This window comes from Diplotaxodon limnothrissa, linkage group LG23, assembly GCF_057381915.1.
Source record: "Diplotaxodon limnothrissa isolate DT_005_m linkage group LG23, D_limnothrissa_male_GT1.1, whole genome shotgun sequence".
Lineage (NCBI taxonomy): Eukaryota > Metazoa > Chordata > Actinopteri > Cichliformes > Cichlidae > Diplotaxodon > Diplotaxodon limnothrissa.
In genome coordinates this window covers 8,229,305-8,244,176 of record NC_140617.1, presented here as the reverse complement: position 1 = coordinate 8,244,176, position 14,872 = coordinate 8,229,305, and the positions used below count along the sequence as shown (strand labels likewise).

Sequence of the window (14,872 nt, the reverse complement as noted above, 5' to 3'; positions counted from 1 at the left end):
CGGGCAGCACCGGTGCACAAAACACGCAGCTCCAAATACTTCCCCTAGACTCTTACTTCCATGGTGACGAATCCAAACCGGAGACCATCGGCGCTCTTTTCAAACCACTTTACCGCGGAAACGTGTCAACTCAGAATTGAAGATTGTCTAACACTACCAGAAAACATATATGATACGTTATAATGTGGCTCGTGCAAGTCATTGGTCAAAGGAAATGGAAACATACTGTCGGTGATGTAGAATTACGCTGGACGGGCTAACGTTAGCCGCTAGGAAAGCACTTCCAGGGTAAGACAAGCTGTGATCGTTCTGGGATTTAACGCTAGCTCGTTAGTCGTCAAGCTTTGCTAACTAACAGGCTACTGCAGGCGACAAAACGACAACAAAAAGTTACCTCAGTGTTAATAAACGCATAAGGCTAATGTCTCTGATGAGCTAACATGCTTAATGTTAAACTTGCTGCTTAACGTTAGCAAACATTAAAAAGACTTGCTAACTTCTTTTAGCCATTCTATAAACTCAACACAGTCAATTATGAATAATAAACATTTTAGTAAATATCTTATGAATTTGTTTTCTTGGCTGTTCTTGCCACAGGCTAAATGTCAAAGTTGGAGTGGTCTAACTTGATTTGATACTTTATTTGGAGAGGAAACCTGGTTAAATGTGATCAGTGATAAATAAACCTGTCTTAACTCAGATGTGTTACAGCAAAATGTCTGGTCATGTTAAAATCATCTGGCACATTCAAAAAAATGCATTAGGTTAAGTTACTTATTGTTTAACGCAATAATGTTACCTCCAAAGTAGCTGGCAAACTAGAAGACAGTGATTGTATTTTTATGTTTAGCAGAAAAATTCTAAAATATTAACTTATGTATTTTTTTTTCATAGGTAGGTAATGTAAGTTCCATGCAGATCAATTGTGCTTGCATATGTAATCATCCTGAAGGGCCCGTTTTGAAGCACAAAAGTGTCTGGAACTTGAAGTTCCTAAACACATTTTGGGAATAAACATGACCCATTCTATGAGAATGTTTCTTTGATGAGTAACATTAAACCTATTGGAGGGGCAAACGTGTTTTAAATCTTTTGGGGCCTGTGTCCCCTGCGTATCCCCTGAAATTTACATTCATTTTTAGAACAGCAACAAACAGATGTGAGACAATACTGACATCCTTTTAACGTCATCTTATTTGCGATTAGGCTGATAGCAGTCACCAAGGTCAATATCGGCTCCCAACCATGACCAGCAATGCAGAAAGGAAGTTTGTTAATTTGCGAAAACGTCTGGACCAGCTGGGCTACCGGCAACCGCTGGGAATCGAGTCACTGCCACTTGTGGAGAAACTCTTCAGGTGTGAAACCTCTGAACCATGTACCCTCATTCTCTTAATATCACCATGTGGTCCAGTGTAGTTCAGCCATGTCTTTCTTTGTGTTACAGTGACTTGGTCCACACAACTGAAAGCCTGCGCAATGCCAAACTGTCAGCAGGGAAGTCTGACAAAGAAAACCGAAACGTAGACTCTCTTCTGGAGCCATACAGGACAGAGAATGCCCGGTTGGTCAGGGAAAACAATGAGCTACACCTTAAGCTTCTAAAATTGAAGGACGAGAAAGAGCGTGTCATTAGTGGTAATAACTGCGTTATAATAAGCAAGCACTGGCTCTTCAGCACAGTTTGAATCATTTTCCTCATATTCATCACCTGCATACACAACAGACAACATTTTTTTTCCTGTCTGGCTCCAGAGCTCAAAACCAACATCAGAAAACTGGACCATGAGACGACTGATCTGAAGTTTTTAAATAATCAGTATGTGCACAAGGTTCGCTGCCTGGAGAAGGATAGCAAGGCTAAATCTGAACGCATTCAGCAGCTTCAGGAGAAGAACCTGCAAGCTGTTGTTCAGACACCAGGTACTGACAGGGGAGGGGTAAGGCCTAAACTCTTAGATAGTGGACTTAAAATGATATTCCATCTAGGTATATTTAATCTTGACCCCTCTCGTGCTTTTAACAGGTGGAAAAAAACGCAGTATTCCTTTCAGACGGCAGAGAATGCAGATTGACGAGCTAGTACCTCCGTCTTCAACATCAGCTTATCCTGTGCAGCAACCTGATGATCCGTACATAGCTGATCTACTGCAGCTGGCAGATGGAAGGTTTGTTTTCTTTTGTGACTGAAAGTTGTTGTAGTTGCTTAATTAAATTGTTGATTATTAATGTTTGTATCTGCATTTATTCTGTCTGACTCGCTCCAATTTTTGTGTAGAATTCAGGAGTTGCAGGAAGGTGTTGTCAAATTGAAACTAGACCTTGGAAATGCTCAAGAAGTTGCAAAACATTTAAATACTCAGGTACGTTAAGTGGGTGCTTGTTACGTTGTGAATATTTTAAGTTGTCATAGAGGTAATCAGCTCTATTTTTTAAAACGCACTTCTGTTAGGTGGAGGAGAGGGACAAAGAGATTGACCGCCTGAATGGCGCACTTCATGGCGGCCGACCTCATGACATAATTTCTCTTGAGGCTCAGAACATCAGCAACGAAAAACTAATCGCCCATCTTAACCTGCAGGCAAGCTCTACAGTCACAGCATAAAAGTGGAGTAAAGAAATTTGGTTTGAATGGTTGCTGGTAGTTTAGTACAATCTCTTGATATGTTTGTGTGCAGATTGATTACTTACAGGAGACCAACAGGACGCTGGAGCAGAAAATAGACGGACTGCAGCAGAAAAAAAAGGACGCCTCCACCGAAGTAGCCAATCTGTCTTTAAAGAACCTGGAACTGTGTGAAGAGCTGACGCACATCGACGACCTCGCAAAGCGAATGGAGATGGACAAAGAGCGCGTGCTGGAAACTGCTGACATGGAGCTACAAGAAACTAAAGTAAGCAATGTGATGATCCTGGAGTTCTTGGCTTAAAAGCATTCAGTGTAATTCATCCATTAAGAATGGACTTCAAACTGTTTTCTCAACAGAAAGAAATTCAAAGGCAGCAGAAAATGATCGAAGATCTGGAGGCTATTATCACAAAGACAAGAAGGGTAAGTAGTAGTATACACTGTTCTAACTCTAGATTTCCTACTTTACAGTATAATATACCTTTTGCTTAAACTTCTATTACTTATTTACTTCAGGAGCAATCTGAAAGTGACTTTGAAAAAGATCGTCTGAGAGATCAGCTGGTGGAGCTCAAAGAGCAGAATGAGAAGATGGAGGGACTCGTGAATTTCTTGGAGGATGAGAAAAACAGGCTTCAGGACAAAGTAGAGAAAATGATGGCAGCTGGTGAGCAGCAGTGGAAATACCTCAGCAGCTATATATGCATTGCAGTGTTTATATACGCACTTGATGTTATATCCTAGACAAAGAGCTGGTGCTGGAGTTGGAGGCCATGCGTACTAAATATGGCGTTTGTGGAAGGGAACGCTCTCCGTCTCGTCTCGATGCATTTGTCAAGAGTCTAGAGGAGGAGAGGGATTACTATCGCAAAGAATCTGAGCGTTACAAAAGAGCCAGAGGAGCTGGCGGTGTTGACATAAGCCCTAGCCGTAGCCCAAGCAGGGGCAGGAGTCCTGGGTCCAAAGTAGTCAGGGTAAGAGTCAATAAAAAAGAAACTAGCAAATTTCTAATTGAGGTAGTTTCATGTTAAACTGATACTAAAGAACAATGACTTCAAATTTTCAGGGAGGTGCTGCAGAAGCGGAGCTGCTTCGTGTAATTCAGGAAAGAGATGAGCTGAAGGTTGCTCTCTTGGATTTTGAGAAGCACATGGAGGACATTCAAAATAATATAAAGGCCCTGAGCAATGAGAGGGATCATTTCAAAACCCTCTTTAAACAAGTAAGTTTTAGATGCTTTACATTTGCACCAATAACACATTTGAATAAATCTTTTTGTTTTTACATGATATGATTCTGTTTCATTCAGACTCAGGATGAGCTGAAGCTTACCCGCAGAGTAGATACGTCGAGTAATGTTGTGAAACTACAGGAGGAGATCAAACGAGCAGAAGCAAAGCTCGAGCAGATGACGACTGAAAGAGACACACTGATGGAGAGGTTAAAGGTCAGTGCAAGAATACAGCCTTTAAATCTGCACGTGATTCTGATGCGCCGTTACAGCTCTGCAGACACATGCTGTGCACATGTATCTGCAGGTTGCACAGACTTCAGCTCTAACAGACAGACAAGGGGAAGAGAGGAAGATTCTTAACCTGGAGAATGCTGTAAAGAGTGTGAGTTGGGATATTTCATTTAATAGGTTTAGTTATTTGAACCTTCCAGCACTTGAATTCTCACTATACTGTGATATTATGTAATGTTCATGTATATTTTTGGAGTGCAGCTGGAACGGGAGAGACTGGATCTCCAATCACAAGTATCCCTGCTAAAGGAGAGCAAGGAGGCTGCAGAGGAGGAGCTGAAGGTTCAGTCTGCTGCTATGGTCCACAATGGAGAGGAGGTCGCCCAGCAGAGGGTTGAGTCTAATGCTCTGAGGTTTGAATTGCTGGTTATATCAGCGGTGTTCACTTCCACTTGAGGATCTTTATAATGTAACCAACTAATGGTGCCATAGTTCAGTTCTGTAAAATGCTTTATAATATTGTATCACAAATTTATCACATTATATATGTGGTGCAGTGGAACAGTTTCTCGACACTTCACAAAACAAAAAGTTACCCTATTTAAATTTGACCCTGGAGGATACAATTGTGTGTAAATCTGTGTCTAACCCTGTGAATATCTAATGTCTTTAAACAGTATTCTCTTGGTGGCACTCCTGACCACTGGGGTTGGATATTGCTGGGTTTTCTAAAGAAAACTGCTCATTAGTCACTGACTGGATCATAGCCAGATACACAGCTTTCATCATCAGTGATGATTCTTAGCATTAAACTTCTAGTTCAAGTTTATGTTTGCTCTGTGTGCAAGTCTCTGCAGATGGTTTTCTGTGAGTGGTCCGAACAGAACTTCTGGGAGCTGTGTTGGAAGCTGTCCTCGTGCACAAAGATATGACCTTGATTTATGATTTTTATAGGACGGAGTAGCAACGTTTTTGTTTTTTGTTTATTTTTAATCACACCAAATACAAAAAGTACCCAAAATGTATTAAGCTCAAAAATAGAACATATTGGTTTCTTTAGACTTCCTCATCTGAAACGTCATCATTCTTGATGCTGCACTAAGGGATTATTATACTTGTCACCAGTTGTTGGAGAGCTGATGGGATTTTCCCTGCCTGTCTGTAGGCTGCTACAGGAGCAGATGGAGAAGTCACTGTCTGATACTCAGCACAGGCTATCTGTGAAGATGAATGAGCTGCATGCTTCCCATGTGCAGATAGAAAAACTTGAGGAGAGAATAGGTGAATATGTTGAAACAGTCATTACGCTTTTTTCTTTTTCCGTAAGGCTCTGTTTCCTGTTTGCTGAATTTTAGTTTGCCTTCCAGGGGAGCTGAGTCAGCAGAGTTCCAAGCACAAAGGGGAAGTAGCTGTTCTTCACAAGTCAATCTCTGCCCTGGATAAAGAAAAAGATGCTCTGCAGGATGAGGTGGATCAAAAGACTGAGAAACTGGTTGCTCTTCAAGAGGAACTATCCAACAAGGTAGTATTTTTTTATTTTATTTTTTTTTTTATTTTTTTAAGGTTCAAGATTACAAACTTTTATGAAAGGATCGAATTTCATGTCCATATGTGAAATCTTAAAGGTCAAATCTCACATCTGACCCCTAATGTCCAGTTCATGTGACGGGTGTGATCGCTGGATACTGTGCCAGCTGTCTCTGTGAAAATTGCTGTCAAATAATTAACTCTTTGAGGCATGTAAGACAACCACTTCCATAACCACTTCCAAAAGAAAAATATTTCAAATAAAATCATGAGCCTCTTTGTGCTCTACAAGAGCACTTTTCAAAACCATGTGTGCAATTGAGAGCAACTACGAGAGAGGAGTTGAGATGCTGAGAGAAACACAAGCGTACTTGGACCTGGATGGGGAATTGTGCTTGGACGCTGTGTAAGTCAACTGTGCCTAGTACGCGTACACCAGTTCAGTGTTTTGTGGCCCAGTCTTTTGGGTCAAAAGAAGAGTGGATCTAACTAAATAGCTCTGTCTTCTTTGTCCCTCCGGATAAACTTAATGGATTTATTATGGGAGTAGTGGGTCTGAAGCTGAGACTGAATCCATGATCGAAACATTGAGTGTGTCACACAAGAACCGGTTTATAACTGAAAGCTTTTACATAACTAATGGAGAGATGTGTCCACTCTAGCTATTGTTTGCAAAGAACATATTATATGAACTAATCTGTGGCTCAAGAAACAAACCATGGATTTGTACAAAAAGAAGGCTTTGGATGATGAGTTGTACTCATACACTGGAATCACATGAGGAAGGAATAAATACAGTAACTAAATACACATGGGTTTTCTATTAAAATGCACTTTGCATTTGCATCTAAAACATGTTATTTAAAAAATTAATGAGGTAAACTCTTGATATTTACACAGGAAAAGACCCTTGAAGACGTGAGACTCACAGTCACAAACATGGACAGCTCGTTAGCGTGAGTACTGTGTTCTTGGGGTTCAATGTCGGTTTTATTTAAGTAAATATTAGGATAAAAACCCAACGTAAGAAATAAAGTTTTTATTTTTATGAACCAATATTTTAAATTCTTTCAGTCAGCTTCAAGGAGCGTTAAACAGTCGTGAGAGGGAGTTGAACAGCCTCAGGAGACAGCTGGATGCGTCTCAGGAGGAGCTGGCTGGACTCAGGAGAGAGAAGGAAATTACAGTCCGAGAGAACAGGAGACTGCAAGATGACCTAGCCACAATGACCAGGGAGAACCAAGTAAATAAAAAAAATCACAATTACTGTAATCAATGTTGAGTCTTCTGTGTCATGTACCAAAATAATAGAAGTGACACTAGCTACTTGCATCTTTTTTGTCCAGGCTGTACATGCAGAAATGGAAGAGTCTTTACATGAGAAGGATGAGCTCAAGTTGAGGCTCCATTCTTACATTTCTGAAGTGGCCAGAGTAGAGAAGCTGATTGCCACAAAGGCAAGAACATATCCCTTTGCTCCTGTATTTTATGTTTGCGACTTTACACATATTATAATTACCTGGAAGCCCTTGTAGAAGCCTTCTTCTGACAGCTCTGTTGACCCACAGGAACAAGAGAACAGGGATTTGTTGGAGCGGTTCAGGTTGTCCCACATGGAGATGGAGGAGCGGAACCAAAAGTTACAGCAGGCTGAAGGCCTCAGCAACTCCATCCGCCTGGAGCTGCTCTCTTCAGACACAGAACGCAGACACCTCCGAGATGCAGTCGGCCAACAGGAAAAGGAAATCCAACAGGTGAGATGTGGCACTGGAAAAAGATTACAGAGACATTTCTAGCTGCTATTCTAGGTAAACAAGTTAAATGAATGTTAATTTCAGTCTTTAAACAAATGTGTCTGAAATGCACCCTTTTTCACTTTTCTGTTTATCCAAGCACATGCAGGCGATCCAGGCTTACGAGGCGCAAGTTTCCTCGTTGGTTCGTGGGATGTCCCGATTAGAGGAAGAGCTACACAAAGCACAGGAAGAGAAGGCTGCTCTCCTCGCAGATCTGGCTTCAGTTAGGGAGCTATGTGTCAAACTAGACTCGAGCAAGGAGCTCACTGCACGTCAGCTCACCTCCAGGAGCATGGACCTCGAGCGGGTGAGGCTTGCTGTGGTGCCGGCTTATTTATTACAGTGTTTTTTCTGGTCTTGGCAGGAAACTGTTCACATCCTGTTTTCCTTCAAACTTAATTATGATATTTGCTTTTTGTTTTTAGGTTACAGGAGAACTGGAGGATGTCCGGTCAGAGGCGGAGATTCTCAAGAAGCAGTTAGCCAGCGAGCGGCTGACTGTGCGTAACCTCGAGACACTGCTCTCCACAAATCGGCAAAAGGAGTTTCAAACACATCTGACAGCCAGCGAACGAGAGTCAGAGCTGAAAGTGCTACGAGACAGGCTCACCTTGGCTGACAGCAAAACGTAAATAAATCCCGTTCACTCTACTTGTTAAAAGAAATCTCCTTCCTAAAGAAAAAGTTGGTAACTTGTGTGTCTGTGTAAAGTGCAGAGCATGCCAGGGAGGTGTCCCAGCTTCGCGGCAAAGTCTCTCAATTGCAGACAGAGATTGACGTTCTGAAAAGGCAGCTGACCACTGAGCGCTTTGAGCGGTGAGCTACACGACTGTTTGTCTTTACAGTGATGCTTATAACAGCAGTTTCTCTTTGGGGATTAATAAAGTAACCTATCAGTCTATCTGTGGGCGTTATTGATGAATCTGATAGCAATTGTTTCTAGATTAATCAAAAAGAAATCAATATTTTCATTACATGAGACCGAAAATCTCAAAAGTGCCAAAAAAAAGTATTTTTGCAACTCTATCCATCCCATGAAACCACTTACTAATACAGAGCAGGTGATATCAGTGTGTTGCATTGGAAAAATGTCATTATTAATTTTTTGGGTAATCACGTAATGTTAACTCTGAACCAGAAATGTTTGGTTATCAAAATTTCACCCTGAGTGCACCACATCTGTCAGGATTGATGCAATATTCCATCATATCACTCAGCTACTGCAGCTTCATAACACGAGTAAATACAGCTGATGTAACAGCAGTCTTAAATATCATTCCACTAAAAAAAAAAAAAAAAAAGAGTAATTACATTGGGTTTTTAATTTTAGCTGTAAAAAACTGGCCAAATACATTTGAAGTTGGATGAAACGATTTCTGACATTTAATTCTCCAAAACAACCTCACTCTTCATTTTTACCCCTCAGCCGTAGAAGACTGATGGGGTTTTGTCATCACCCCATCAGGTCAGATCAACTTTGTAGCTACAAGGACGTGACCGCAGATACAAATATTCTGATGCTGTTTTGTTGCCTCCTCTCTCTCTCACCTCAGTGAAAGGGCAGTTCAGGAAATGCGCAGACAGGGTCTGTCGTTCTCAACCCTGCAAACCTCATCATCCCTCAGCGTCTCCAGCAGCTCTCACCACATCTCACCAGAACGCTCCATCCTCCGATCTCTTGATCACTCCACTGATAAATCAGCAGACAAGTAAGCCATAAACATAACAGTTTGGGAAATAAGGTGAAAGACATTTAAAACCAATATGATCTTAAGTTGAGGCTGAAAATGTTGAGGCTTGATTTATTGCCATTATTATGACTATTATCATGTGTTTAAAACCTCTCTTCCTCCCTTCTGTTTTTAGGAGTGTGAGCTTCAAGGATTGATTGGAACAAAGATTAAATGAAGGCACTGACAAGTGAGTCAGAACCCACTAGAAGCTTGTGAGTGATGTCTTGACTTTGGACATAAAAAATGAAGGCCTCTGTAAACCACAGTTTAACCTGTGGAGTACCTCATAGAAACTTTGTTCCGTTCAACAAAAGGGCAACCAGGGCTGTTTAAATAACGTTTGTACTAAAGGTGAAGATTTTTCTAACATTTCTAACAATGTTTTTTGAATGCGTTACTTGCACTGTAGATTAAGTATTTTCTATTGATTTAAAAACAAAAGCTTCATAAAGAAGTCCCAAAAAAATGAATGTGATTCCCACCATCTTTAACCACATGTAGCAAGTGTTCATTTTGTGTGAGGTTTTTTTTGTATTATGTATATTATGCTTAAATTATTCATAAATAAAGTAATTAAAAACTGCAAACGAACATCAGAAAAGGTAAACTTCAGTTTTATTACATGGTAAATAATCTCAGTTACATCAAAGAGGGAGAGGAGCTGGCAACGAGAGGCTGCGATTGAGCATTAAATAAGCTTGATATGAAACCCTTGACCATCCCAGCACATGGTGCGTGTTTTAGCCTGCTAAACCACTGAATGCCCACTAAAACCACTGAACAATTTTTTTCTAAGGTCTACAGTGTATAAAGCAACAAATAAAAACAGAGTTTGGTCTTGCAACCATATTAATATTTCCATTGTTGTATACTGAGCAGATATAATTACTGTAACAGCTGACATAACGTATGGTTTGGTTGACCTTTTCTTTTGAATTTGATTTCAAGCTTTAGTGGTTCTGAAGTCAGGTCTTTCTCGTCCAATAATCAGCACTTTTAAAAGGCACGCGGACATCAAGTAAACCTGTGTAACAGCTCTGAAAATACAATTTGTTCCTTAAAAATAGTACAAACGGTTTTCTATTAAAAAAAAATAATACAACTTTAAAGCATTGCTCATTTAATGCCGACAGTGTGCAGCGGTTGTGTTGGGGAGAGGGTATGTGAATAGAGAAAAGTCTAAAATGTACTTGGGCAGGAGTTCTCTCAGTAGCTTCTGTGGTAAGCTGCATAAATAATAGTGTATTGTTTCCGTGGTGACCGGCTTGTACCACGTTTGCCTTTCTGGAAAGTGAACATGAGGAGGCGCTCCAACATGCTGGAGCACAAACTCCGCGTCGCTTTCCAGGTGCTCGTAGGACCCGATGAAATCATAAGAAACAGCACAAGGTTGGCATAAGTTATATATGGGCATCCAGTGCTCATTCATGCGCTCCACGTCCTCGTCTAACAAGTAACGAACAAACTCTGCAAAAGTCACGTCGTCTCCTGTTATAGCTGCATCCTTAGCGCGGCCTTTTCTGTAACGCTTTATGATCTCCACGCCGTACTTTTTCTGGTAGGACTCTATCTCGCCAAACTTGTTCCTGTATGCGGAAAGCAGGCGCTCCATGGGCTCTCGCACAAACATGAACTTGAAGTAATGCTTGAGGCGGTAGCGGATCTCTTCGGGCTTCAGAGAGGACAAGAAGACCAGGTCGCTGCGGTGGTCCATCTTGATGTTGACGTCCACGTTTTCCAGGGCTCCGCTCAGGACCTTCAGAACCCTCTTCCAGTTGGAGCAGGCCACTTTGGGGACGTAGCAGTAGAGGAAGCGGTGCTCGTCGTTCACGAGGACATGCTGCAGCAGCGTCTTCCTCTGTAGGAGGCTCAGTGACCACACACTGTGGGGCATGTTCTTGTGACTGCACATGGTTTTGATGGTCCGGTTACGGATCTCCTGGAGGATCTAAAAGTGAACAGAAATCAGTGACTTCAAGCTGTGTTCCATTAATTTTACACAGTAAGAACACTCCCTGTGTTCATATACCACTTTGCATTTAATCATTACTTATTATTTGTCTCTGGCTCTCTTCCACTGTGAGTCTTTAGTCCTATCTCCCTTCCCTCACATCTGCCATGGCCACAGCCGGTCTTGGCAAGCTTCCTCCTGTTAAAAGGCAGTTTCCTTCCCACTGTTGCCAAGCGCTTGCTCATAGAGTATCATCTGATCTCGTTTTCTCTGTATTATTGTCTGGTCTTTGCCTAACATTACAAAGAGCCTTGAGGCAATTGTTGTGATTTGGCTCTCTATAAATAAAACTGAATTTAATTGAACAAGCATCAAATAAAAAAAAAATACTGAAACATTTGTCACTGAGGTTCAGGATATCTCAGTCCTTCTGTTTTCCTCGTATTGTGTTCGCAATAAACCTGAAGTTGGGTATGGCAAATACATGTTTGCACAAGTAGAAAATACTTTGCCGAGCCAGCCTGAAGAAATTTTGACCGTGTCTATTAGCTGATAGACTGGATTTCACTTGTGATTCTACCAATCAATATAAACAGGGAAACCTTAATGGTGCTGTTTGAGGACAGCTGGACCATTTAAATCTTTTTATATAGATATTTGACTCTGGCTGTTTCTTGTATGTCTCCTCCTCCCATTTGTGGTTACATGTCAGTATTTGTGGGTTTCCAAAGCATTTCAGCAACTGTATAATTGCAAATAAAGCCTCGTATATGGTGTGAATCCCCTTTAAGAGGCCTCCAGTGGTGTGAAAGTGCAACACTTTTTACTGGGTAGATGTTTTGCAGAAAAATGTCATGATTTAATCTTTCGTTACAGACTCTGGCCACTTTAAACTTTTTATAGGTGGATGTGACTGGTGAATTTACTAAGTTGTTATTATAGTTGATTTTTACTTTATTTAATTACAATTTTTAATTTGAAGTCCCATTAGTTTCCAGTTTTAGTTTCTTTAAAATAATATGGACATTGAATTTAAGAATATAAACAGTGCTTTTTCAAGGCATTTGACTCAGTTGTGTGGACTTCCTGAGTGTCAGTAAATATCTGCACCAAAATCTCATGAGGCAGATAATGACATGGTCGTTTCCTGTGTATTTTTCCATTTCAGTTCACTTTTGAGTGCTTAAAATGATTTCTGGTTTGAGTTAAATTATTTATCCCAAAAGTTGGAAATGTGTTAAAGCAGATAAAGTATGGAAAAACATCTCAGAAGGAAATGTCTCAGAAATGTAGAATATTACACTTAACGGGAAAATCTCAGTAATTCACAATGTAATATGACAGTAAGGAGCTTTAAAGTTAACGTGAATGCTGGTATTAAGGTGGTAAACACTTTGTGCATCTGTCCCTGTTAGAGGGGAGCTGAAACGTGTTCAGAGCATGTCCAGTAAGTGTTACCGAGGGGTGGTCGTGTATTATTCACAGCCACTCACCAACTCCTTTTATTTCTAATTTTAGTTTAGTTTTAGTTCACTAAAGATCTTTAAATATTATTTACTGCAGTAATGTGGACAGGGGCATAATTTCCAGGAGGGTTATGATTCCCCCCCCAATACAGTTATTAATAAATAGGCTGTTGATTTTGTTTACTCATTTCAGTTATTACCAGCAAAATAGTTGCATGTTTAATCATTTGGGAATTTACCCAGATGATTACACCCCCCACCACCAATGTTCAGCACAAAGTTACGCCCATGAATGTGGAGTGAAACTACATTTGATCAGGGGTACCATGATGTCAAAGTTGGCTGCAGGGATTCAAAGATGGTGTTTAAATCGAGCGTTCACGGAAACCAACCAAAAATCTACCTTTCAACCATTTCACTGAGGAAACTGCTCTAAGGCTCTTAAGCCTCCGGCTTATCACCGATCAGCAACTATTACGAAATGCTGAAATATTCAGACTAAATCTAAGCTAAATCTTCATGTGGGGTTACATTCCTCTACCTGGGACTCCAGGTCCGCCGCGTCTGGGCTGCGTCCCCCCGCCTGCCCCCGGTGGAAGTCTAGTCGCCTGCCGTTACTGCGGGGTGAAGGCGTCTCCATGCCGTTTAGCATTCCCTTCTCTATCATGAGCAGCAGGCCTCCGGATGCTACGATGACCAAGAAGGTTAACAGCGACGGCAGCACGGCGGAGCTGCGGCGGCCAGAGCTCAACTTCATCGCTGACCTGAAGTTTATAACCGAACCGCTCCGCGCTCCTCCGCTCCTCTTCATGCCGTACTCCTGCCTCCGAGGGAGCATAGTTTGTGTCCGGCTTGTCTGTTTGATGCCTACCAGGTTTTCTAAGTTGCTCTCTAACTACAGTAATACCTACCACGTACCCATACTTAAGTTCAAAAGTGCACGAAGTGTTTTTGTGTTTTAATATAAGCACTTCCTGTTTTGACTGTCAAAATAAAAACCCCTTAATCAGGGGTAAATCGGAGTCTCAGTTTTTGCTAAGAAAAAAAAAAACACTCTCAAAATTGCCTAACAAACCACAGAAGGTTTCATTTCTAATTTATTGAGAATACACTTACAACATAGACGGTAAACTACTTGAGATTTCATAAGAGAAATAAGTGCAATTTTTAGTGTGATGATTTAAGTTTTCCAGTCTTCGTCTGCATCATCTCTGAATACATGTGCATTAAGTTACAGATCATAGGAGAAAGGCACAAAACTTTGTGTAGTTTTTTTCCCCCATGTAGAATTTTTGTAGTAAAACAAAAAATGTATATTTTTAAATTTATGATGCAAACTAGATTGTTTGACGTTGAAAAATAAATGTAATAATTTCTGTAAAGTGCTTTTGCTCGCTGTTTTTCAACTGCGCAAACTGATCAAGCTAACTAGAATATACAGTTTCAAAATAAAATCCTTACTGCTTTGTTTTAGAGAGGGGGGGACCAAAGTATCCCTATGCATGCTGGTGTATGTAGTCCAGTTAGCATTTTCTGATTTTTATCTCCGCATTCAAACATAGCTTGGTAGATCCTCAACTAATCTATGGTCCTTAGACTGAAAACATTTATATAGTATGAATCAGCTGTGAACACAAACTGTTTATATTTCAAAACTATACATCCTGCTAGGCACTCAATACAAAGCCTAAAATGTACAGCATTCCTTGTTTTTATCCACCTTTTCAATCCAGCTGCACCTTACTGCTCCACAAAACTGTCTGGCCCAAAGCTGGAATCATTGATACCACTGTATATAAGAGAGACTACAGCTAGAAATTCACCAGTGACTGGCAGGAGATGCAGCCAAAAGTTAAAAGAACAGCTGAGCACCTCGGAAAGAGTTCAACACACCGGCTGGTAAAACACTGCCCCCTGGTGGTGAATTTCTTAGTTAAAATTTGCCAAAGTAGTTTATTTTTGTGATCTTTGTGTATTTCCCTTTTCTATGGCAGTAACTTTCAAACTACTGACACCTTTGCTGCTTTGCTGATTACAGATGTCTTTTCAAATCTTTTTTACTTAATTAGTTTTTGAGAGACTCTCATGCCTTCTTGCCTTTTGAAGATTGGAGACAAAACATGAGTCTTTCTCTTAATATGCTGGATGGGTGAACGGGGGGTGAATATATGTGCCCTTCTCCGGTTATCCTACACGCAGCCCACAGTACGGTGTAAGCGGTCTGCTGTGTAACTGTGATGCTTCAGGGTTGTATTATCACTGGGCATCATACAAGAAAACCACAGACTCAAGACACCCTTGCAGG

The 14,872-nt window shown here is 40.8% G+C and overlaps 2 protein-coding genes across 2 annotated transcripts; one reads left to right on the top strand and one right to left on the bottom strand.

The window, feature by feature from the left end:
• Positions 1-226: 226 nt before the first annotated feature.
• Positions 227-9,305, top strand: cep135 (centrosomal protein 135). The gene is made up of 26 exons (XM_085347911.1): positions 227-288; positions 1,207-1,358; positions 1,448-1,638; positions 1,756-1,923; positions 2,027-2,168; positions 2,279-2,363; positions 2,453-2,581; positions 2,679-2,894; positions 2,987-3,052; positions 3,146-3,296; positions 3,374-3,603; positions 3,696-3,851; positions 3,939-4,076; positions 4,168-4,245; positions 4,356-4,507; positions 5,260-5,375; positions 5,462-5,616; positions 6,522-6,577; positions 6,696-6,864; positions 6,968-7,078; positions 7,190-7,375; positions 7,515-7,724; positions 7,843-8,045; positions 8,129-8,233; positions 8,971-9,126; positions 9,284-9,305. The coding sequence occupies exons 2-26, from the start codon at positions 1,246-1,248 to the stop codon at positions 9,303-9,305; spliced, it is 3,504 nt and encodes a 1,167-aa protein (XP_085204037.1). The 5' UTR covers positions 227-288; positions 1,207-1,245.
• A 965-nt stretch (positions 9,306-10,270) lies between these two features.
• Positions 10,271-13,449, bottom strand: chst14 (carbohydrate (N-acetylgalactosamine 4-0) sulfotransferase 14). The gene is made up of 2 exons (XM_085348249.1): positions 13,109-13,449; positions 10,271-11,098 (listed from the first exon to the last, which is right to left on the bottom strand). Exons 1-2 carry the CDS (start codon positions 13,403-13,405, stop codon positions 10,271-10,273), a joined length of 1,125 nt encoding a protein of 374 aa, XP_085204375.1. The 5' UTR covers positions 13,406-13,449.
• Between the last annotated feature and the right edge of the window lie 1,423 nt (positions 13,450-14,872).